This window comes from Rhinolophus sinicus, chromosome 2, assembly GCF_057876585.1.
Source record: "Rhinolophus sinicus isolate RSI-liver-muscle chromosome 2, RSI-T2T, whole genome shotgun sequence".
In the NCBI taxonomy this organism is placed as follows: Eukaryota; Metazoa; Chordata; class Mammalia; order Chiroptera; family Rhinolophidae; genus Rhinolophus; species Rhinolophus sinicus.
In genome coordinates this window covers 157,214,423-157,240,186 of record NC_142502.1, presented here as the reverse complement: position 1 = coordinate 157,240,186, position 25,764 = coordinate 157,214,423, and the positions used below count along the sequence as shown (strand labels likewise).

At 33.0% G+C, this 25,764-nt stretch overlaps 1 protein-coding gene across 2 annotated transcripts in view; it reads left to right on the top strand.

Moving 5' to 3' along the window:
• The window catches only part of FOXN2 (forkhead box N2), a 51,567-nt gene extending 30,484 nt beyond the window's left edge, over positions 1–21,083 (top strand). For both annotated transcript variants that reach the window (XM_019719143.3, XM_019719149.3), the window contains exons 3-6: positions 8,737–8,861; positions 10,384–10,448; positions 15,361–15,429; positions 16,718–21,083. In XM_019719143.3, the coding sequence (XP_019574702.2) occupies positions 8,737–8,861; positions 10,384–10,448; positions 15,361–15,429; positions 16,718–17,241 (783 nt within the window). In that variant the 3' untranslated portion in view covers positions 17,242–21,083. The remainder of the gene's footprint in view (positions 1–8,736; positions 8,862–10,383; positions 10,449–15,360; positions 15,430–16,717) is intronic.
• Positions 21,084–25,764: the final 4,681 nt, after the last annotated feature.

Below are 25,764 nucleotides of genomic sequence, written 5' to 3'. Positions count from 1 at the left end.
ACAGTATACCGCAGTCTTCAAATTCCTACAGAGACGGACTGTCAATGCTTAGTGTGAGGACTGGAGTGTCAGATGATTTTTCTCAGCATTTCTACTTCACCTTCATTTTACGGTTTGTGCCACACTCAGGGGCAGAAGGAGACTTTGGGCATTTCTCTCCTTGCTCTTGCCCCTCCCATAGCAAGAGATTATTATTGCTTATTACTTGGTGCAAGGCTTTTGATGTGCAGGGTGGGTTTCTTAGTTCTTCTGTTCCAGTTTTACTCTCAAGCAGGCTCTGTATATATGCCTTCGGAGTGGGTCTTTTCATGCCTCCTCCGGGAGCAGACACTGTCTCCCATCTGCTTGGAGTGGAATCTAGAGTTGCACTCATCAGTAGCCAGTGATCTACATGTGGCGAGGGGCTGGCGTATGGGACAGCACAGGTATAGGGTATTTCTGTCATTGTAGAAAGTCAGCATAGCGCTGTTCCAGAATTCATGCCAACTTCCTGCTCATTCCCTCATGGTAAGTAAACTCTGGTTAATATTAGTGGGAGGTCTTGGGTACAAATGAGTGGCCATTTCCTTTTCCAGTGGCAGCAGATTTCTGCTTTGTATCGTTGGACAAGCCAGGCATGAGCAGATTTTCTGCCCGTCTCCTAATGGCACATGGCATATTTCCTAGTGTCAGTAGTGTGGGGATATGTTGGTTTTGTACTTCTCTCCCAGCAACAGCCATCCTTTGCCTGGGACTGAGGAGGGTAGGGTATTTTGTCTCTATCTCAGTGGCAGACAGCTTTTGCTTCATATTGGAACTTTGTCCAGGATAAAATAAGCAGGTTTCATGCCTGCCTGTCCCACAGTGACATCAGATCTCACTTGATGCTCATTCAGGGCTTGGAGCATGGTGAACTTTCGCTGATATCCTGACTCCAGTTTCAAACTTTGGTAGATTCTATACATCTTTCTTCATCTCCGAGGGTGTCTCTTTTAGATCTCCTGCCCTGCTTACAGTCTTCCTCTGGACACTGATGGAGGCCCCTCGTAAAATGCTGGCTGATCAAAAAGAACAAAAGATCAGTGGATGCAGACCCTCCTCCTGTCTAGATTGTCAGGGATGCTAAATTTTGCTAGCTCACACTTGGCTTTTAAGAATTTGCTAAATTTTGAGTATATATATATATATATATATATATATATATATATATATATTTTTTTTTTTTTTTTTTTTTTTTTTTTTACCTTCTTTTATGACTGCTCCTTCTTCCATGCTCTGCCAAAGATAAAACAGTTTGTATGTTCCATCTCTCCTCATAGGGCCCTGTCACACGTGAGAATTCAGTTCTTTCAGTTAGTTGTCTTGCAGCCTTAGCTCTTGGATGGGCTCATAAAAAATTATGGTTTTGTAGATTATTTTGTTTTTTGCGTGTTAGGCTGGGAATGATGTTCTCTTATGGCTTTCTATACCCAAAGTGGTAGCAAAAGTCTCCTATTTTTATGTGAAAGAAAAGTTAAAAGGACAAATAATTATATTTTTAGGTGAGTGAATGATTTTATAGTATAGTGCTGCTCAAACTTCAATGTACCAACTAATCACCTGGATATCTTATTAAAATGCAAATTATGATTCAGCAAATCTAGGATGGATACTGAGGCTCTCATTTCTAACAGGCTCCCCCAATCCTGATGCCATGGGCACACCCTGTACAAGACATTAGGACAGACCATCATCTTACAGCTAACTGACAGGAGGTTCTATTAGTTATCTATTGCTATGTAACAAATTGCTGTGTTACACATTCTGTGCTATACCTGGAATATTTACGAAGACCAACTATGTACTGTGCCATTAAAAAAGCCTCAGTAATTCCAAAGGTTGTGATTGTTATAGTCAGCCACCAAGATGGCCTCCAAATGAGTTCTGCCTTCCGGTAGTCATGCCCTCGTAGAGTTGCCTCCAATATGGAATAAGGGCTGACTTCTGTAACAAAGAATATTGTGGAAATTATGGAGCGTGCCTTTAGAGGCGAGATCATGAAAAACATGGCTTCCATCTTGGGCCCTCGTATAACTTGATCTATGGGAAGCCAGCTGCTATATCCTAAAGACAGTTAAGTAGCCCTATGGAGAGGCCCTTGTGGCAAGGAAATGAGACCTCTTGCCAATAGCCATGTGAGAGAGCCATCTTGAAAGCAGATTCCTGCAGCCCCAGTATAGTGTTTCTTTCAGATGACTGTAAGTATTGGAAATTTTGGATATTTCCTTTCCTTTCTATGTGTATCGTTAGATTTTATTTTTTTAATTATATCACTTTAATTCTTTTCTAGTTTGTGTTTACACCTAAAAGGTGAACTGTCTACTAGGTATTTAGAAACATGGTACAGGAATTGTAGTGATATTTTGGGATTAAAGCTACAAGTGTGGAATTCAGCATTGATTTTCAGTAGAAGAATCCAGGAAAGCAAGGGTGTAATGGAAGCCAAAGAGGGTGGGTTTAAGTGTGAATGAGCAAATGTTGCAGAAAACTTGAAAATGATTGGCTAAAAAGTCATTGAGACGTTGCAGCCAAAAGCTTAGGGTTCAAAATATATAAGCAGTGGTGTGCTGGTAAACATTTAACAATTGGGTAGGGATTGAGATATAGCTTTTGCAGACTTTTATGATATAAATGTTTTCATCATGGCCAATTTCAAGCTATCAACCTTAAATGTGAAGTTGATGAGATGTTTGCAATCAGCAGCACACCCTGTATGTAAGGAACTCATATAATTCAATAAGAAAAACCTAATAGAAAAATAAACAAGATTATGAACATGTAGTTCACAGAAGAGGAAATGCAGATGGCCAATAAACATATGCAAAGATGTTCGTCCTCGCTAGGAATCAGGGACATACAAGTTAAAAGAACAAAAGATCAGTTTTTATCTATTAGAATGCAAAAATTTTGTTTTATAATATCAAATTAGATGAGGACATGGGGAACTAAATCAATATCAATAATTTCACAACATTGATTACAAAGAAGTGTAAATTAGTATTACCAGTCTGGAGGGCATCATGGCAGAAGTTATTAGAATTAAAAATGTGCATATCCTTTGATCTAGTGGATCAGATTCTGATTTCTCCCCTAGAGTAATAATGTTCGTACTTGCATGCAAGGAGATGTATGTAAGAATATTCACTGTGGTATTGTTTGTAATAAAACTTGTAGAACAAAACGTCCAGTGTGGTACGATTTGTGGTAGTGCTGAAAAGGGACTTGTTCTTGTCCATAATTTTTAAATGTGTGCATTATTCATGAGTGTTTTTTGAATGCTCAGAAAAAGAAAGTAATTAAGGAAGTGAGAACTAACAAATGGGAAAGCATAGAGTTCAGAGTACAGGGAGAGTGTGATAAAGAAAAAGAAATCATGAGATAAAGAATACAAGGATAAATATAGAAATTGTTATATGTTGGGACAAAAATTAACAAGCTATCACCACAAGTCAGGGTGGGAAAGAAGGAACTGATAGTTGATGATATAAACAAAAATCAATAGAATACTTTGCTCAGATGTCTGAAATTTGGACAGAAAGTAATACATTGAAATAGAATTGAGAATGCTTATAGATTTTTTTAAATTTATGAAATACTACTTGAATCCGTGCCTCAAAATGACAGTATTTCTCTTCCAAATCTGCAGAATGTTATACTTATTGCCATTAAATGTTGAAAACGAATTTGGCAACCTTGACAGCAATTGTCTGATGAATAGCTGTTATGTAGAGATGATAATGTCAAAAAGAAGGCAAGATGACGAGGTCCAGGTCAAACTACAAAGAAGTGATACCCAACCAAGTAATATAGCTGCTGTTTAGATTTTCCTCCTATCACCCATACCATAGTTATTACTCTCAAAAGACATGTCTAAATTATCTTGGCTTGGTATCTATCTGTCTGGATTTTAAAATTACAAAGTTAGACATGGTGGTTTTTTTGTTCTGGTTTTGTTTTTGTTTTAAACATTAACATCCAAGCCTTATATCTACTTTTCCAAATTTTTATAAAGCTAAACCAAAACATAACTGTGAGATGTTAGCTGTGAAAGATGAAATTAGAGATTTTACCGGGTTTAGTACAATTTTAGTCTGTATATTTGTTTGGTGATGACTTGTTTCGATAGCTGAATCCCAGGGAAAAAAGTCATGCTAACAATTATAAAAGTTCATGCTATAAGCAAGAATTATGAATGCCATTTTTAATTAGTTAATTCTTTTTAATTCAGTTGTACTAAAAACCACTGAAAAGGTAGTGAAGGGGAGAGAAACTCTACTAAAATGTATAGTGCAAATACATTAAAAACATTTCAGGAATAGTGAACGTTTCCTCTTCTCACAATCTATTCTTTACAACTTCTGTTAGATAAATCTTTTTAAAGTTTGGCTTTTAGTATATTCCTCGTTTCTTCAAAATCTTCAGTGATTCTCTACCAAATAAGTCCAGAAGCCTTAGAGTTCCAAAATGTATAATAGTGAACGAGAGAATGCACATTTCCTGTTGCCATTGTGCAAAAGATTTGTTTCATGCAAATTTAGTTTAAAACAATTCTTAACTTCTAAAGCTCTTTATTACTTGTTTTCTATTACCTACGCACAATAATGCAGAGGCAAAGTTTTTAGGTGAGAGTTAGTTAAAAATAAGTTCTTTTTTGCTGTAGACTCTAAAACATAGATTAGCAAATACATAGTTTTATCTCTTGTTACTGATAGTTCATGAACAAACCCAGTGAAAGGAAGTGCTGCCATGGTAACAGAAACCAGACTGTTATTTGGAGACCTTATTCAAGATACTTAACTGCCCTGAACTTCAAGTTTTAGTACCAGTTCTTCTAATTCTCTATTTCAAGGAAATAGCAATTGTACCATGATCAAAACAATTTGCAATTCTCTTACAATAGAATTTGAAAAGTAGACTTGAGCTGTACAGTTTCCTGGAGTGTAATCTCAGGAATACCAAGAAAGAACATGGCTAGAATAATTAAAATAATTCTTATTCAATATATGAAAAATAATTCAGGCATAACTTTTCTCTGTGAAACTGAAGAATGTTGTGGGTGCTAACATTTTTAAAGTTTCATTTCTTTATTATCAAAGCATATCATTTTGGCCAAGTGATTGAATATATGTCTAATTTAAGAAGTTTCATCATTTAATCTAAAAATACATTTGTAAAACTTGACTTCCTTTGGGAAAAAAACCCAAATTTCAAATAGTTGTTTAGTGTAGTTCATGTGATAGCTTGCTGTTGAAAGCCAATATATGGCATATTTCTTTCCATATTACAGTGTGGTATGACAACCATGGTTTTTCTTTTCCTATGTATTTAAGTTGCTAGGGTGTTAAAAACTGCCTTACACTTAATGACGATACTTTTCTACAGACAAGAGCTTTTTTTCCCTTCTAAATTTAGTTTATTCCTTGTTCGTTACTACCTAACTTTCGTCTTTTATTCAGAATTAATTGATTTTTGTTGTTGATTTAAAAAACTCCCTTGTCTCTTAGAAATAAAGGAGTAGAAATAATACTGTTATTAAACCATAGAAACTCAATATACGTATGCCAATTTCAGATTAACCCCTTAGTATTCATTTATTTTTCAGCTCTGCGTCACACATGTATAAATTATCTTCGAATCTCATCACAACTCAGTCAAGTGGCCTGGTGTTTTATTTTGTAGATAAATTATGAATGAGAGGATTGACTCAGAGAGAAACTGATTTGTCCAATATCACATAGCCAATCAATAAGCAGTGTTAAGGAACTCAGTTTTAAATCTGCGGAACAGTGTTTTTTCATTGTGCCATTGTGCTATAATAATTATGACATGATATTCAAAGATAAAAGCTCCTCAGTAATAGACTAATATTACCATGTAAAAGAGTTTGGGAAATGGAAGCATTCTGGAATTCATCACTTTAAATCTTTGGCATTCATAATAGCTTACATCATATAGGATTTCATACAAACAAAAGAGAGCACAGGAACAGAAAACGGGTAAATTTTATTGTTGTCTAATTGTTAATGTAGTTTTAAAGTAATTCAAATTTTAAGAAAGTTTTTGAAATAGAAAAATTGTATTATAAAAACAAAAATTAATAGTTTGAATCTCACTAATCTCATGAGTTCTAAGATTCTGAGGAAGATTTGTCCATTACATGATGGGAGAGGACACAGTTTATACTTTATGTTTAATTTTCGACATTTGTAGAGAAAAAATATCTAGTAGCCAACATTTATTGAGTGCTTATGAGTCTGGCAGTGTTCTAAGCCCTATGAATTAACTTTTATATGAATTAACACAATAATTCTTGAAATAGTTACTATTTTCTATATAGATATATTTTCAGCATACTAGTACACAGAGAACATAGACATTTTTCTAAAGGTTATGCAGCTGTTAAGTGAAAGAGCCAGAGTAAACCATCTGACTCCAAAGCTTGTACTCTTAACCACTGTACAAATAGTGTTTAGCTCTGGAGCAGTGGGATAAGGAAGATTTCCTCCTTATGTGGCTGTGGAGTTCTGTTTGTAAGCTGTGTGTGGATGTGGTACATTTGTAGGGATATGCTTGTAGTCAGATTTCTGTTCAGGATGTGCAGGTAGGGATGTTCAGCCAAGGAAATAGAAAAGATTTATCTTGAAGGAAGTTAACAGGTGATGTGACAGTTCCTAAAGTACTTCAGTTATTTCATTTGCCTAACTCAACTAGTGTTGTAGCATATTGATGTTTCTTAAGAATACTCTTGCATTTATTAATTCCTTTCTTTCCCTAATTTAATCAATTTTCTTTTTGTATAATTTTATATAATATGTTTATATTACATAATGTTATATAATTTTCTTTTCCCATTTTCCCCCTAGATGAGATAAAAGCTTATTTCAGATATTTCAATTCTTGTTTAAGAGTGAGAGTATATGAGGATATAAATTTGCCTTTAAGTAGAGCTTTGGCCACATCTGCTTAGTTTTGTTGTAACAATGTTTCTTATACCCTTTATTTACTAGATAATCTATAATTGTAGTTTGGATGTCTTTGTAACCCAAGAATTTATAAATTTCCAAATGGTCAGAGAACTTTGTTCCTGGGATTGTTAATTTTTTTTCTTTTTGTACTGGAGTTTAAAATTGTGATCTTTAAAGAGGAATTTATTTTTCATCATGGTCTAATCATTATTTATAGTTTTTTCCATTAATATTCAGAAAGTATATTTTACAAGAGTTTGTTAATTATGTCAGTTTTTCTCATAGGTATTCCACAGAACATTAATAACTCCTGAAATATTACCTGGGAGAAAAAGGTTCTGTGTCAAATAACTTTGGAAAACCACATAAAGCAGTTTTTGTATAAGTATATAGCAGGACTACTTAGATCCCTTAATCTGCTAATATGTAGTACGACCTAAGAAGGAGGGAGGTAAAATATGCAGCATTTTCAAACCTATTCAAAGGAATTATCCCATAGCCTGGCCTTTCCCCTGCATGTTAGATATTAGTGAGGTTCTTCAGGTATTTTGTCCACTTACGTTCTTCCTTCATATTTCCGGAACTGTGGATCAGGCAGACCCTTCTTTCAGGCACCTCCCATTTATAATTTAGCAGACACGTTTATCTATAGTTTCTCTAATTTCCAGTAATCATACAAATTCCATTATTTTTAGATTCTATTGATTATTTCAAATGGCATCTGGGCTTGTGTGCTCATTGCCACATTATCCGGAAGTCCCTCAGATGTTATAACTTAACCATCTTGAGGGAAGGAAAGATGCTAATTCCTCTTCATTTTTTACGGGAGTCTTTTCCATACCTCCTTTTGCCATGCTTTTCATTAAATTGTTTGCTTTTTAAATTTAAACTTACTTTAAATGGGAAATGAAGACATTACTGTTAATGCCATTAAAAAAAAAATTATTCTGGGGATCGAATATATGGTGATGGAAGGAGAACTGACTCTGGGTGATGAACACACAATGGGATTTATAGATGATGTAATACAGAATTGTACACCTGAAATCTATGTAATTTTACTAACAATTGTCACCCCAATAAATTTAATAAAATAAAATTAAAAAAAAAATTATTCTTTGATGCCTCACCTAATACCATATTCCTTGACACTTTTGGGGAGATGATGCTGCATAGAAAATTTAGTTTTTTCCTTTTCTTTTTGTTTTTTGTGGAATACCAATAACCATGGCTTATATTTATTGACATCTTAGCATGGGGAGGGCCACCTTGTACAGCCCTCCATGCTGTTCACTGCACAACTTGGGGTTGTACCATTCTCACAGACTGTGAAGTGAATGGCATGTCCTAGCGTTGTGCAGTCCTGTGGCCCTATGTGTCAGGCACTGTGCAGAATACATTATGCATAATTGTATTCATAGAACAATGCCATGAGCTGTATGTGCTGTTACTGTCTTACCTTACAAGTGAGGGAATAATGGCCAGAGTGATAGAGGTTAGTTAACATTCCTAAGGTCACACAGTAGGTAAATGACAGATCTGGAGATAAGAACCCAGGAGTTGGCCTCCAGGGCTTTAAATCACAGCACATTCCCGCATTCCCAGCAAGCATACCTCAACTTTTACATTGTATTCAAAAGGTACTTCGTATAGGAGGTTTTTCCCTCACACATTTATTAAAAACATTCAGACACTGATTGATTGTATATATCTTAAAGTTCCAGGTTATTAATTCTTGTGCATTTTATTTTAGGTTAATGGAAAAGGTTCCTTATGGTGTGTTGATCCAGAATATAAACCCAACCTTATGCAGGCTCTGAAGAAGCAGCCTTGTTCTTCAGCATTAACGATTTACACCCCTCCTGCATCTCCAAAAAGGTACAGGATCTTCCGTATAAGCAGCAGTAGTGATTTATACAACTTCCTTGTATGAGATAGAGACCCTTAAAAAAGTTGTAGGGGCTTTTGGGTTTTTTATTGTATAGAGAATTATTTATGGATAAAACATTAGCCTAAGGCCTTTTTACTTATAGTCTCACTTGTGTTATTAGGAGGATATTGGATAGATAAGAACATAAATTCTGGAAAATGTAATCAATACTGAATATATTATAACTAAACTCTAAAGAAAGTTATATGATTTCCGGTGCAAAATATTAAATCATTTTAATTGTCTGCAGTACTAATACTGACCTAAAGATGTGGGAAATTAAAAGTATATTTAAATTTTTTAAAATAAGATGATTAACGGTTTGTCATTGTAACGTACTGTTTTGTGTTTGCTGGTAAATATAATTGTAATGTATTTCCTTGGCTTTTGTTTGCAAACTCAGTGACTCTTATAGCTTCCCCATTTGTCTTATAGCTTTCCCGTTTTAAGGCCCATCTGAAAATGATACAACATACTTAAATCTGATTTTGTTTCCCTTTCCTAAAGAAACCTTCAGAATCTTTTTTGAATTCTATTACATACATTCATTTCAGTTAAAAATGACACATTTTGTCAAGATACTTTTAAGGGTAGTCTGTAATAGTTGATTTGTTTTTTGAAAATATTTTAAAGGTTTTTAATAAAATAATAAATGGAAATTTCAAACATACACAAAAGTAGGGAGAAAGTTATAAGGAATGAACTCCCCAGCTGCAACAATTATTACCATTTCATATACTGGTTAATTTCTTAAAGAATTATTAGATACCTTTTAGAGGAGTGGTGGCGGCTGAAATACAGTAAAAATTAGTAAGGCTAAAGCTGAAATGTCATATATATATATATATATATATTTACTATTTGAGATTTTAAGCTTGTTTACCATATTAGTAGATACAAGGATCATTGTAACAAGAACTACTCAGTGTTTTATCCTTACGAATGAAATCTAGAAAAGAATTATCAGAGTTTATATACTCATTGTTTGGAAGTTGTTATTTTCTTTATTAGTTAATGTTGGTGCTTATGTTCCAGTTAAAAAATAATTAGAAACTAATGATAATGTCTGTGGTGGTTACTTTTGTGTTTTATTTAGCTATATTATATTTTTATTACAGATTAAAGGGAACAGTTGGCACAACTTTTTGTATACCATTAAAAACACCCTTTATTCTTATTTAATTAGCACAGTAACCCTATGTGGAAGGTTTAATTATTCCTATTTTACAGATGGAGAAACTAAGAGATTAATTATTTTGTCTAAGAATGTTCAAATGGTTGATTTAATCTTGGATCTTAAGCTCTTTCTGCTTTGGCATGCTCTTTTTAAACTGTATTAGCAAAGAAAACAAGGTAAAAATAGTTTGTGGTGGATTTTTTGAACAAATTACTTGTATTTGTGACTAAGTTTTATAAAAAATGAAATAAATATTTTTATAAGCACATTTGTTATATCTCTTTACTTTTCAGTGGCTCTTTATCACCTCACTACTTAAGCTCTGTACTCAAGCAGAACCAGGTGCGAACTCTTAAAGGTATGAATAAGATGTATGTATTTTAAATCATTAAAAACTCAGGTAAAAAATTAAAAAAAATTTTTTTTCTAATTATAAAACAATTACACATTTATTGCAAAAATTTGGAAAATGAAAAACACTTATGAAAAAGAAACTAAAATTTACCCTTTACTCTAATGTTAACATTTTGATAATTGCTTTGATCCTTTTTATGCCTTATACGTGAGTAGATATGTTTGCATACACACACGCGCGTGCACACATACTTTTTCTCCAAATACTGAGCTCATACTATATATACAGTTTTATATCCCATTTTTCATTTCCTTTTATGTGTGGTTTCCCTAGAGAATAGGAAAATATTTCTCAGTACTATCCTCAGTAGAGAGTTATCTTTTCAGGTACGTCTTAGACTAGAATGAGGGTTGGCAAACTATAGCCTGCCACCTGTTTTTTTATGCCCTGTAATTTAATAATAGTTTTACATTTGTAGATGGTTGAAAAAAATGAAAATAATATTTCGAGGCTTATGAAAATTAGCTACAATGGCAGAGTTAAGTAGTTGCAACAGAGACTTCTGTATTCTATCCTTGGTTTTGCCTCTTGGCCTACAAAACCTAAAATATTTACTTACTCACCTTTTGCTGAAGAAGTTTGCCAACCACTGGACTAGAATATAGTTCAGAATATTTCTTTTGTAGGTTATTTAAGTGTATATAACTTTAAGAAGACAGTAAGTTAACTTTTAGAATTTTGTAGGCTTCTTTTTGAAAGTATATCAAAATTCTGAATTAGTGTTTTTTACCCCGACTCATAATTATTATTATAGATTAGTGATGTATTAACATAAAACTTACTAGCATTGTTTCTTTGGTACCTAGAGACATTCCTATGACCTTTAAAAATAGAAATTCTCTGACCAAAAGCCTTTCTGTGTATCAGAGAGATTTGGTTCTTTTGGAACTATTAAGCTGAGCATAGGAAGCAGTGCAGTGATGGTCTGTAAAAATAAGAGAGGGAAACAATGTGAAAAAGCTTAAGAGAACTTTGCAAAGAAGTTAGGCAGATATGAAGTCTGTTTCAGATATGTTGTCTTAACGTAAGGTAAGTATCCATTTTCCTGTTACCTGATGGGTAAATGCGGTTTCTCTTTACATTTTGGCAGTGCTGCAGTTTTCTTTATCTTTTTATTACCTCATTAATTTCTGACCCTTAGTCTTTCAAGCTCAATTCAACTATACATTTTGAAAACATTTTCTTTGTGAATTCTAGGGTTTATTTAGACTCTTGTCTTGCTCTTGTTCCATTCCATCTAAATTCTGCTTCTTTCTTTGGGGAACAGACACTTCCACAAGTCTTTCCTGCTAGTTTCAGTTACAGTTTTTCATAATGACTTAAAATTGGTGTATTTTAAATTTTTTCTCAACTATTGTGAATAATTTCCCAGCAACAAGGCTAGGGAAATACAAAACCAGAAGGTGCAAGTTAACACTTTGACAGAAATTTATTTGAACCAGTTATTAAATCAGCATCATGTTTTGAACTGCAGTCAGAACTATGAAGGACAAAAAGGAAAATAGTATGACTTTGAACTCAGTTTTTTTTTTTTCAATACAAAACACTATTTGGATGGCTCTTGAGACTAATGACAGATGACTTTCAGCTGAAAGTGAATTATTTGCTTAATCTAAGTGTCAGAGAAAATATATACAAAAGATAAAAACAAAATTTTCATTCTTTGTGAACTGGATATATTAGATAATATAGCTAATAGTATGTGTTTTAAAAATAGAGCCACCTTTAAAATAACGTTAAATATTTATCAATGAAAAAATAACATGAAGTTTTAAATTGTGACAATAAACAAATAAGTTTTCAGTTTAATTTTAATACCAAGACAGATTGGATACTATAAATAAAAATTGTTGTAAAGCCTATGCAGAGAGTTTTTGTTGTTTTTGTTCCAAGAAGTTCAGATTGTATCTTGGACAAATCATTGATAATCAGGTGTTCTTGATTACCAAATGTTATGGGTCATTTCTTTAATGCATATGTTAACATTGAAGTAAAACTTTTTATCAGAGTTATATAGCAAGGAATTGTGGGAGCATATTTACAAATGTTCCAAACCAATCAGATGTAGATAAAATCCTTTTGCGAAGAAGTTTTTGGTTCCATAAAGCTAATTTCATGGGGGAGTCCTTATTAATTAGGCTATAATAAATTTTCTAAAAGAAATAAATGTATTTAAGGAACACATATCATTCTGCTTAACAGCAGTGTGTTTCTATAACTAGAAACAGTACCTAATTTTGTTATCACTTTAAATATTTGGATACTAAGAAAAGAAATGGTATTCATGAAACTTGCTTGTCAGGATAAGCCTCTTATCAGTTTTCTTTAGTTTTAGATACAGTTTTCAGAAATATGATTCCTTGATTTGTAATGGAAGTTTAAGAAGTCAACTTAGAGATATACTAAAATGCTAAATAAGGTTTTATGGGTGTTTCATTTATAAGATTAGAAATTTTCTGAAAATGTTTCTTCATGATAATGCATGTCAGTGTTAGTCTCTCCCTCGCCACCACCTCTTGTTTAAATTTTTTTAAAATAAATTTGAAAATAAGGAAGACCTTTTTCTATTAAAAGAAAAATTATTTCATGGAGCAGGAATCTCCTCTGTACGGGCCATTGCATAATGCCATGCAAGTTGTGCCCTGCACAAGGACAATGGCTGAGACAGGGAGTGGTGTCTGAAATCCAGCCCACACTCCAGTCTTCAAGCTGTGTGCCTGGATACAGGGAAGCATGCACCTGGAGGAAGACATGCCTTTTTTCCAGTTCACACAGAGATACAATATGGGCGAGCGGCTGTACCTTTTTCTCTTCAAAAACATGTTAAAATACTGAACCTCTATCAAATTGTAGTCAGGTCTCATTCTAAAAGACAGGAATTAAAGAGGTCTTTGTTTTGCTAGCCTCTTGGCCATGACATGTGGGAAGCATTGATTCAAATTCTTTTTACTTGCTGTTCTTTCTGCCTGAAATGCTTTTCCTTCAGATAGCCATATGGTTTCATTCTCTGACCTTCCTCAGATCTTTGCTCAACTGTTACCCTCTCCTTGAGGCCTTCCTTAACCTCTATATTTAAAATTTCAACCACGTTTCCCAATGCTCTCTGTCTCCCTAGTGTTTATCACTCCCTGACATACTGTATTTTAATTATTTCTTGTGTTTTGAGAGGTTAGGGATTTTCCTGTTTTGTTTTTTGCTGTATTCCCTCATCCTGGAATGATGTCAGGCTCATAACAGGACACTCAATGTATTGAATGAATAACAGAAAATATCCAGTATATTCTGTAATTTTCTGCGGAATTTCCTGCTGTAGTCATGGATCCTTACTATGTGTTAAGGGATGATAGTGGAGTACAAATTGAATTCTTGGGTTCTGGAGGTGGACTAATGAGGTTCAAATCCTACCTCTGTCATTTCTAGAGACCCCTCTATATCTGTTTTCTCATCTTTACGATGGAAATAACTAATAGTATCTATATCATAAAGTTATGAGTATTAGATGAGTTAATAATATTTAAAATATGGCAAGACCATTGAAAGTACTCAATATTAGTAATTTGGTGATAATTAACTTAATCTAAGAAAGGAGGGCAAAGATGTAATATACTTGTTTTTTATACATTTATTAAGGACCTACTGTTCTAGGCATTATGGAAGACAGAGGATAAGACATGGTTGCTACCCTAAAGAAGCTGACAGTCTAATTGGAAAGACATTCATGTAAAGACTGTTTCATGAGGTCACATTTTACTTAAGGGAAAAGAGCTATAATATCATGTGCTCCCTTATGGCAACCATCTTCTGATTTACTTAAGCTTGTTTATTAAAGTCAATAACAGTAAAAACATTTTCCTGCCTTCACAGAATTTATAGTCACGTTGGGGAAAAAAGCCAATATCCTTATGGCTTTATTATCTAAAATAACTTTGTAATTAGATATTACAAATAAAATGGGAAACTTTGGGATAGTAAAAATTTTGCAGCTTTGAGATAGAAATGGGAGGTTTCATATTTTAAACTTTATTTTAAACTTATCCTTTGTAATCAAAATTTTTAAATATTTTCTAACTTTTTCTTCACATTTTAGATTATAGCATATCACTTTTATTCAATCACAATTATTCAGACTAATAGATCACCATGATAGAGAGGAACTTTCAATATAAAAGTAGATATGAGGGCATAATGACCTTATCTGGAGGAGAACCTGCAGATTTTACTAGTCTTTTAAAGCCCATTTTTCTTATGGAATATCCATAATTATGTTTGACTTCTTGAGTATTATATAAATTTGTAGTACTCATAGGCTTATATATAATTAAGACTAAAGACATTAGTACTGATATTTTTGTGCTGGCAGTAATTATTCATTTGGCTTTTATAGACTCACATGATCTAGACTGACCAATTACATATTTTTTATCTCCTGTAACTAGTGTGTGATTAATGCAGTACTTTATAACTGCAGATATGCATAGGAAAGAATATTTTTTAAATGCTAAAAAGTAATAATGCCTTAATGTACATTCTTAGGTAATTTAATCTGTTTAAGGGCAAACCTTATTGAAAGGCAGTTTAGGTTTTTATTTTCATTGTGAATAAAGAAGAGAACTCTTATCTATAGTATCTTTCAGTCTTTTACACAACAGTACTGTTTGCAAAACTATTCATAATTTTAAATGAAAGAAGATTGCAAAATAACGTGTGCTACATTTTTGTTTGTTTGTTTAATTAATTAATTAATTAATTTTTAAGTAGAAGAATATGCACCAAAATCTTAACGTTGGTTACCTTTGGGTGCATGCAGATACTTATGGTGAAAGACATTAATGTTGTCACTCTTTTCCTTTTTCAGAATCTGATATTGATGCTGCCACTGCAATGATGCTTTTAAATACTTCTATACAACAAGGAATTTTAGAATGTAAGTAATCATGCTTTTCTTTTTAAAATACATTTTTGTGAGTGCCTTTTCAAATGTAATTTAGAATGCAAGATATTTCAATGTTATAGCAAAATTATTCTTTCCATCTAAATTGTTTTCATATGAATAACTTAGTTCCTGTTCTATTATATTTCCATAAATTTGATGAGCAATTGAGAGATTGAGGTTAATTCTATGATAGATCATGTTACATTGACCAAGAAAGGAAGAAATAAATAGCATATTGAGAAATTAAGCTTGCAGATTTAAAAATAAAAATGAAAGCTATAAATACAATGTAGGAAAGTATAATTAAATCCTTGCAATAGGAAAATCCTTCTTTAAAGTACAAACTGCAAAATCCATGAAAGAAAACATGGGTAAATTTAATTAAACATCAACATTTTAGAGTTCTGACAACAAAAGATATCGTTAGGAAAAGTAACAGAAGCAAAACACCTGGAGAACATTGTTTTTTTACTGTATAAAACAAAGGGGTAATACTGAACATATGTATAAAAGGGTCCTATAGGTAAGAAATGAAAAACCAGTTCAACAGAAAAGCCAGCAAAATATATGAGTAGGTGGGTCTCAAAGGAGGAAATAACATATGGACAACACACATTTGAAAAGATACGCAACCTTTCCAGAAATCAAGGAAATGCACTATGAAACAATATTGAGGTACTTTTTTTTGTCCATGAAATTATGAAAAATTAAAATGATTGATACTATTAGGTGTTAAGTATGGGAACTGGTGTTGTTATATACTGTAGGATATATTGGAACAACCATTTTGGAGAGCAATTTGGAAATACCAACTATAATTTTATATGTGTATATACCTTTACTTAATAACTATTTCTTGATATTTCTCCTAGAAAAATATTTGCATATGTGTGAGAAAAGGCATCTAGAAGTATTTTCATTGCAGTGTTATTTGTAGTAGTGAAAAATTAGGAACAACTTAAATATCAACAAGGAAATGGTTAGCAAACCATTGTAGCGGTACATTCAGTGTAGTGATACATTCATATTGAGGCATTCTGTGCAAGCACCTCAAAATGATTATATTTTCCATGGGAAGGCCAAGACATATCATTAAGTGGTTTAAAAATGTTTCAGATGAATACCTGTAGGAGGATACGGTCTGCATAAAAGAAAATAACCTACAAAACATTACTAATCTATAACATTCACTGTCCAGGAATGATACAGTAGTTTTAATTGGCCTATTTTTTGCAATCAAATGCATTTGACCTATCGGTAGAAGTTTTATTTTCCACAGGTGAGAAGCCTCTTCCTCTTAAAACAGCAATGCAAAAAAAGAGGAGTTATGGCAATGCGTTTCATCATCCCAGTGCTATGCGATTACAGGAGAATGATTCGTTAGCCACCAGCATTGATCCAAAAGAAGACCACAATTACAGTGCAAGTAGCATGGCAGCGCAGCGTTGTGCATCTCGGTCTAGCATGTCTTCCCTGTCTTCTGTGGATGAAGTATATGAATTTATCCCAAAGAATAGCCATGTGGGAAGTGATGGCAGTGAAGGATTTCACAGTGAAGAAGATACAGACGTCGATTACGAAGATGATCCTCTTGGAGACAGTGGCTACGTGTCACAGGCTTGTGCAGATACCTCTGAAAAAGGACAGCCAGGCAAAAAGATGCGGAAACAGTCATGTCAAGAAATTGATGAGGAGCTGAAAGAGGCAGCTGGGTCTCTGCTCCACCTTGCTGGAATTCGTACATGTCTGGGTTCCTTAATAAGTACTGCAAAGACACAAAATCAAAAGCAGCGGAAAAAATAGAAATACCTATTAGTATGAAATTATTTTAAAGTGCGGCAATACTCTTCTACTTAATTCTTTACAAGGGATATCAAAGCCATATGGACTTCTTTTGTTTTAGAGTGGAGGAGGGATGCTAATTACTTGTTTATTTCAAAACATTTTTATTTGTTTTTAAATTTTTATTAAATAATTGCTCTTAGGATAATGCCGAACCATAAATATGATGTGAAGTCCTAAAAGCATAATTTTTGTGGTAAGTGTCTCCAAGATTTTGAAATTTTTATGTAAGAAAATCCCTAGCCTCTGTCTTAAACGTGTAGGAAAAAATCTTTTACTCTACTAATATATCAAAATGAAAAAACTGGCAACTCTATTTTCTTTTTCAATCTGTAATTAACTGCTGATCCAGCTAAAATTTTTGCTGATGTCTTTCTCACGTATTCCTCTTCTAATACATGTAATCCAGTAGGATGAGATTTGAATTTTTTATTTTGTCTTAATTTTTTTTGTTGTTGAAGCCTGACAAAGTTAAATACAAATTGGAAAAGATCCTAGATGTCTCGAAATTCTTTTTGGTTACACAGGCAGAGAATACAGCAAGGATTTTTAAGATTTAGAAAAGGCAGTTTTGTGGAGTAATTTCAAATAAGAGCACTCCAATTCCTATTACAGTATTCACTTTGAAATTTTTTTACTTCCCAAATATTGCATAGCATTTATTGGGGCCTTTTATTCTTTCCCAGAGTGCTTTGCAACCACTGTTTAAATATTAGCCACAAGCTTTCTTTGTTGAATAGAAACTATCCCATGAGAGGATATGGCCATAGAGTATGTTACAGAGTTAACACCCATTTGACACACTTTTGCAGTAAGAGGATCTTCGATTTGCTTGTTAAATGTATTGCATTTTGAGAATCTTGTAATAGGAATGGAGTGTAATCTAATATAAACATTTTGAATACTTATTACTTACGTCATCATAAATAAAGGTAGATCATTTAGGAAGAAACTTCTGTCCAAGTTTGTATGAATTAAATTTGTATGTATGCCCAATTAAATTTAAAAGAATGTTACAAAACTGTAGAGACAATACTTTCATGGATTTCAAAATTTGTATAAAATGAAATCTTATAAATACACCCTTTGGTGGTGTAATACCTATTATGCACCATTAATCAATGCTAAAAGATTTTATATTACAGTTCCAAATGTGCATCGACTAAGGCATTTTAAGTATTTGAACAAATCTGCTTGTTAGACATTTTTTCATATTGTATAGCCTATATTATTCAAATGGAATAAGGGATACTAATAAAACTAAATTTATATATATTTTTACAAATGGCAGAAGCAACTTTCTATAAGTTCAGTCTTAGGCTGTTGTCCTGTTTCATAGACAGTAACCTTGTTTTCATTTTCTGACAATTTCATACATACCTACATACATACACAAACACACACACACACACACACAGTCTCATGATTTTTATTTGTTACTTTCAGCTGTTTCTATGACTATAAAGCATTTCCTTGAATTTTTTTTAAGAGACAAATATTTTAACTTCTAAATTCTATTAGGGCAAAACTCAAATGAGAAGCATAATGAAAACATCTTTTTCAATTGGCAAGACTTTAAGCCAGGGATAGCAACATTAATATTGTCTGTCCTGTTTTTGTGTTAATTGTAATTGAACCTGGATAGCCACATTAATAGAATCGGTGCTATTGAAATTTGGTAATTTTAAAATTTGTTGATAATGAAAAATAGTCCTGAGTATGCAGGATGAGGTATTGGATTTTTTTCCTTCCTGTATGTCACCTCTACTACAGAAAGTGGCTAACCCAAGTTAGCACCTTTTACTGTAGACAGTGAATATAATGCTGAAAATTATTTAACCACAGTATCAAATAGTACTCAGATTATAAAAATCATTTTAGTAACAATATTTTTAAGCTATTTACCATGGCCCTCTGGATAGACTTTAGTAACAGGGTTTCAATGATCTGGTTCCAGTTTATTTTGTTCTACTGAAATTCTGTACCACAGATGTTCTCTCTGGTTCCTGTCCATTAGATAATTATTCTTTGTAAGTAAAGGAAAATGATCTAAGATAAAGAGGGGGAGAGTTCCCAGTTCTAATAGGGATCTTCAAAATTATTTTGTCTTAATATAAATAACGATAACTCTTTAAACTTGATTTTCTCTCTTCATTTACTCTTCCCACAAATTTAAAAGTTTAAGTTATATTCATCACTAGTAAGGGCAATAAACACTTTTGCACTAAAAGCTAACGGGAAGTGGTTACACAATATTGTACACTTAATTATTGTACAGAATTCAGTGCCTCCATTTGCTGATTTACCAACACAGTTATTTTCAAGGGGAAGAAACTTTTTAATTACAGCCCCCTTTTATTACTTCCACAGATGTTATGATCCTATTTCTCAGGTGTATTGAGATAAAAACATGGCTAATAACCACCCAATTAATGAAAGTCATTTCAAGTCCTATGGACTGGAAATTGTATTTCCAATAATATATTACTAACAAATTTTACTGTAATAAAAACAACTTGGCAATCCTGGAGAAGTTATATACTTTCCAACATATTTTAAAACTGTGATTTAAGCTAACCTATAATTTGCCTTACATCAATATAAATCGTTACAACCAATTCCAGTTTATAAATAGATCCCTAGTAAAAGTTTTGCCTCAACACAATCTTCATCTTTCACATCCCAAATAGAATCAGTGTTTCTTGAATACTCTATATTTTTTAAATTTATTTGTGCAATATATTACTAAATTAGTTAATATTTTATTTACTCTTAAAATTCAGAGAAAGAAAACATTATTCATAGAAAAGCTAAATATTGGTGGATCACCTCCTTTTTTTCCACCTTTCAGCTTTTCCTTTTCTTATAGCCAGCATGACTTCTCTTAACTTAGATTTCTTTGTATATAACAAAGTTTAGAATATATATATTTTTTCTTTTGCTACTTTCTGAGGCATTATGTAAAGGGTTCATATTAGATGGTCAGTTAAATATATGTTAGCATGAATTCAAAGCTAGAGAAAGTGTTAAAGAGGGAATATATGTGTCTTGATAGACCAGGAGGCCTTTCCCAGCAATTTAAGTGACAGATGTGAATACTTCACAAATCTGTAAAGACTACTGGCTTACATACTACAGTAACTTAACAACCTTTTGTGAAGACCATAGCATTTAAATAAGAAAATGTGAGGCTTTCTGGTTTGCATATATTTTATAGTTTTTGTTAGTTTGAAATGTGTAAGCTTTGATTTAAACAAAGTTTACTTCAATATGTTAATGATGTAATCAAAATATTTATTGAAAAACAGAGTATTTTAATGTTACACCTGCCATTTTTTTCTTAAAGCACATTTTTTGCCTAACTGCCAGTGCCATTGTCAAAAATTTTTTGTAATTGTTGTACATTTCTTACTAAACTAAGTGTTTAATTTTAAAGTATTATGTTGCCATCATATATTGTATAAAAATGTATAATTGCCAATTCATTGTAACTATTATTTATTTTTAATGAAAGTGTCAGAATGCTATCTGATTCAAGAAATTTGAATTAAACTGTTTCCTTATCCTCTTTTCTAATGTAGCATAAAAATTTCCCTGAGTTTGAGTTTTAACTGCCAGTAGATGACCAGTCCAAGTGAACCACTTCTCAGTTGCCAGTCTTTGCTCCTATTAAAAACAATGTAACAAATGTTTAGTTTTTGTATCTAATCTCTGATTATTAAAATGTTTATAAAGTTTATTTTTACCAAAGAGATGCAATTCATTATGATAAAGTATTGCAGAATAAACCTTGTTTTATAAAATTGCTGTGCTTTCTCTGTTCTTTTGGGGTGGATAGTGTGTGTAGATGTAGGTGACTCATCCTCCTATACACACACACACTTTCCATTTTAGTGCTAGAAGGTTGGAGTCATACAGATGAAAAATGAAGTTTCGATTTCAGAATTCTTTTTTCTATTTTTTGCATTTATTTTGAAGTATGTAAATCCAATGTCGCTGGCAAGTTTGAATTTAGTGGGTGGTTTTGGGTTTGGGGTTTTTCTTTTAAAGAGATTTTTTAATCAAAATATAGCTAACATACAATATTATATTGTATGTTTCAGCTGTACAGCATAGTTAGTCAACACTTATATGCCTGTAGAAGTGATTACTATAAGTCTAGTAACAAAATCTTTCAGAATTTAAAAAAATCTGATTTTTTAAATATTGTTTTTCCTGGTTTTTACATGTCATTTGATCATTGAAAGCTAAAATAGTGTTGATTAAATTATTCTCTTTCTAACGCTGAACTTTTCTAATTTGCATACATATATATGAGATATCTTGAAATATAACTAAGAAGAATTGAATAATATGAAATTATTATTGGTTTTTTTTGCATGTAATAAAGGCTCTTCTATTCAAGTCCAATAATATTTTCAATTGCTACATAACTTTTTTTTTATTAGTTTCAGGTATACAAAGCAGCGTAATAGTTAGACATTTAAACCCCTCATAAAGTGATAACCACCCCCAAGCTACTACCCTTCTGACATCTTATATAGGTGTTATAACACCATCGACTATCTTCCCTATGCTCTACTTCACATCCCGTGACTATATCTACCTATATATTTAGTTGTAGTTGACATTCAATATTATTCTACTTCAACTCTTCAGGTGTCTAGCGCATTGGCCAGGCATCTACACAGTCTATGAAGTGATCCCCCTGTAAGTCCAGTGCCCATCTGGAAGCTTACATGATCTTTATAACATTGTTGATTATATTCCCCATACTGTATTAACTATCAATTTATATTTCTTAATGCCTTCACTTTTGTCACCCTGACCCCAACCCCATTCCCATCTATCATCCTGGTAGATCTACTACCTATCTGGCACCATACCTAGTTATTACAATATTGTTGACTATATTCCTTAGGCTATAACCTACATCCCCATGACTATTGTATAACACCCAATTTGTTCTTAAGATTATTTTTGAATACCAGTAATACCATACATTTAAAAATTGAAGCATCCATTTTAAAATGGAATAATTAACAACCAACATTTTTATTTTGGTTCCACCCACCCATTTCCCTTTGAAGTTCTATGCTAATTATTTAAATGGTATTATCTACATAGAGTCGTTTATTTAAAATGAATCAAATGAGAGAGCCATCGGGATTTAAACTACCACCAACCTAAACTCTCCTTCCAAGGCTTACCTTTGAAATACAAAGTTATTTAAAAATCATAGCCATTTGGGAATCATGTATTTGTTCCTTAAGACAGTTTTATTCTCACTATTGCATTCACCATTTTCTAGCTCATACTAATTAAGAAGGGGAAAGATACACCATGTTTAGAAAAATAGCTGTTATTAAAATAGGGTTAAAAATACATTTAGTCTTTTCTTCAAGAATTTCAGGACATTACGATTTTAATAGTTTTTTTTCTTTTAACTGGAAATAAAGCTAGCAAAAAAATGTACAAAAATTTAGATGTAAAAGTGAAAATCTTCAAGAATAAAAACAATTACTAATCGTAAAAATAATAGTATTATGCTCCATGAATTTTTAAGTTTAGAAATATCTAGAAACTGTCAACTGAAAATTTAAATAACCACGTGCTACACAGAATATAACTCATATTTAAGGATAGTTCATGTTCCAAAAGTTGTTTACAAATACGTTGTTGAAAAGATAGGAACATTTTTCATTGGCCTTCAAGGCAAATTATAAAGCCTTATTTACCTCATAATGTAGTGAATAAAAATCCCTACTTAACTGAAAGTGATTCTTAGACAAAATATTTGTATAAATGGCTTCCCTTACAGATTTTTCTCAGCCTTGAAATTTTTGTTCGAGTAAATACTTATAAATCATTCCTGTTGGGAAAATTTAATAAAAGAGGAAACGAGGAGTTGGCTAGTTAAGAGAGTTTAAATCTCTTAGATGAGATTTAAGAACCTGAAGAAAAATTGCTGTTAACTGAAAGAGAATTCTAAGTAGAGACTTCAGCCAGATTAAGTAGTCTGCAATGTAACTAAATTCAGATGGTAATCCTGTATGTCAGTAATCTTGTGTGTTGGGAGAGGAATTGTGAAAAAGTTTCACACCTGAGATGAACTGAGCATCTTCCCACTCAAGCATTGGGCCTTAAATGTTGGATGTATAATATACACTGAGAAGCAAAAATAGACAATTTCACTCTTAATAACGTAAATGCAATTGTGAATTATAGTGATTGTCATCAAAGAAAAGAATAGGGAGCTAAGAAAGCATAAAACGTTTAATCTGGGGTTTTACGGGAGGCTACCCTGAGGAATGATTTAAGTTGAGATCTTAAACCGGTATTAACTTGGAAATGAATGTATGGCAAGTTGTTCTGGGTGGAGGTAAGCACATTCAACTGAGATCCCTGTGATAGGAGAAAACATGAGCTTTTCAGTGAATTAAAAGGCTAGTGTGGCTACAGAGCAAAGAGCTGGAGCCAGATTTTACAAAACCAAGTGAGTCAAATTAAAGATTTGACTTTTATTTTAACAACCTAGGGAAGCCACTAAAGGTATACACAGTGCAGTTTAAGAGATTACCCTGACACTTTGACTAGTGGCCATAATGGAGTCACAGGATCAAACTTAAGCTCCTCTGTAAACTATTTAGAAAACTGTACAAAAAGATTTTATTGGGGAAGGAGAACAGGACTTTATTGGGGAACAGTGTGTACTTCCAGGACTTTTTTTTTTCCAAGTCAAGTTGTTGTCCTTTCAATCATAGTTGTGGAGGGTGCCATTCAGCTTCAAGTTGTTGTCCTTTCAGTCTTAGTTGTGGAGGGCGCAGCTCAGCCAGGTCCAGTTGACGTTGCTAGTTGCAGAGGGCACAGCCCACCATCCCTTGCCAGAGTCGAACTAGCAACCTTGTGGTTGAGAGCCCACGCTCCAACCAACTGAGCCATCCAGGAGCTCAGCGGCAGCTCAGCTCAAGGTGCCGTATTCAATCTTAGTTGCAGGGGACGCTGCCCACCATCCCTTGTGGGAATCGAGGAATCAAACTGGCAACCTTGTGGTTGAGAGCCCACTGGCCCATGTGGGAATTGAACCGGCAGCCTTTGGAGTTAGGAGCCGGAGCTCCAACCGCCTGAGCCACCAGGCCGGCCCTGAAGCAACAGTTTTTGGTAAGACCAATAAGAGTGATACCTCTAGCTAGCCAGAGTAATTAACAGGAAAAAGAGAGGACACAAATTACCAAAATAAAAAATGAAGACATAAAGACAGATACTACATATATTAAAAGGATAATAAAAGAATATTAACTTTATGCCCATAAATTCAACAACTTCAATGAAATGAACAACTTTCTTAAGACATACCAAACCTAAATCAAGAACCAGGACTCTGAATGATCTAGTGCCTTTTTTAAATTGAATGAATAATTATTAGTAATTTAAAAACCTTCCAGCCAGGTGCAACACCAAAAGCACAACCCATGGGAAAAAAACTAATAAGTTGGACTTTATTAAAATGAAAAACTTCTCTGTGAAAGTTACTGTTAAGAGAATGAGACAATAAGCCACAGTTTGGGAGAAAAAATTTACAAAACACCAAAAAAGTGATATCAACAATACACAAAAAAACCTCTTAAAACTCAACAATAAGAAAACAACACAAATTTTAAAAATGGGCAAAATATCTGAGCAGACACCAAAGAAGATAAACAGATGGCAAATAAACATTACGTAAAGATGCTCAACATATCATTAGGGAAATGCAAATTTTAAGAAATATGGGATACCACTACATACCTATTAAAAGGCTAAAATCTGAAACACTGACAATTCCAAATGCTAACAAGAATGTGGAGCAACAGGAACTCTCACACAATGCTGGTAGGAATGGAAAAGCATACACAGCCTCTTCAGAAGACAGGTTGGCAGTTTTTTACAAAACTAAACATGCTTTTACTGTATAACGCAGCAATCATGCTCCTTGGTATTTGTAGAAGCTTTGTTCAGAATTGTCAAAACTTGGAAGCAACCAAGATGTCCTTCAATATGTAAATGAATAAAAAACAAACTATTACGTTTATACAATAGAATATTATTCAGCCATAAAGAAAAATGAGCTGTCGACGTTTCTCCATGGAAGATACACAAATAGATAACAGCGTATTAAAAGATGCTAAACATCACCAGTAATTAGGTAAATGCAAATCAAAAACCATAATGACATACCACCTCATATGAGGATGTAGAAAAATTGGAACCCTCATGCACTGTGGGTAGAAATGTAAAATGGTGCAGTTGCTATGGAAAGTATATGGAAGTATAAAGACATTAAAGCTAAAATTACCATATGATCCAGCAATTGTACTTGTGTGTATACACCCAAAAGAATTGAAAAAAGGTTCTCAAAGAGATATTTGTACACCTGTGTTCACTGCAGCATTATTCACAGTAGCAAAAAGGAAAGCCATTCAAGTGACCATTGACAGATAAATG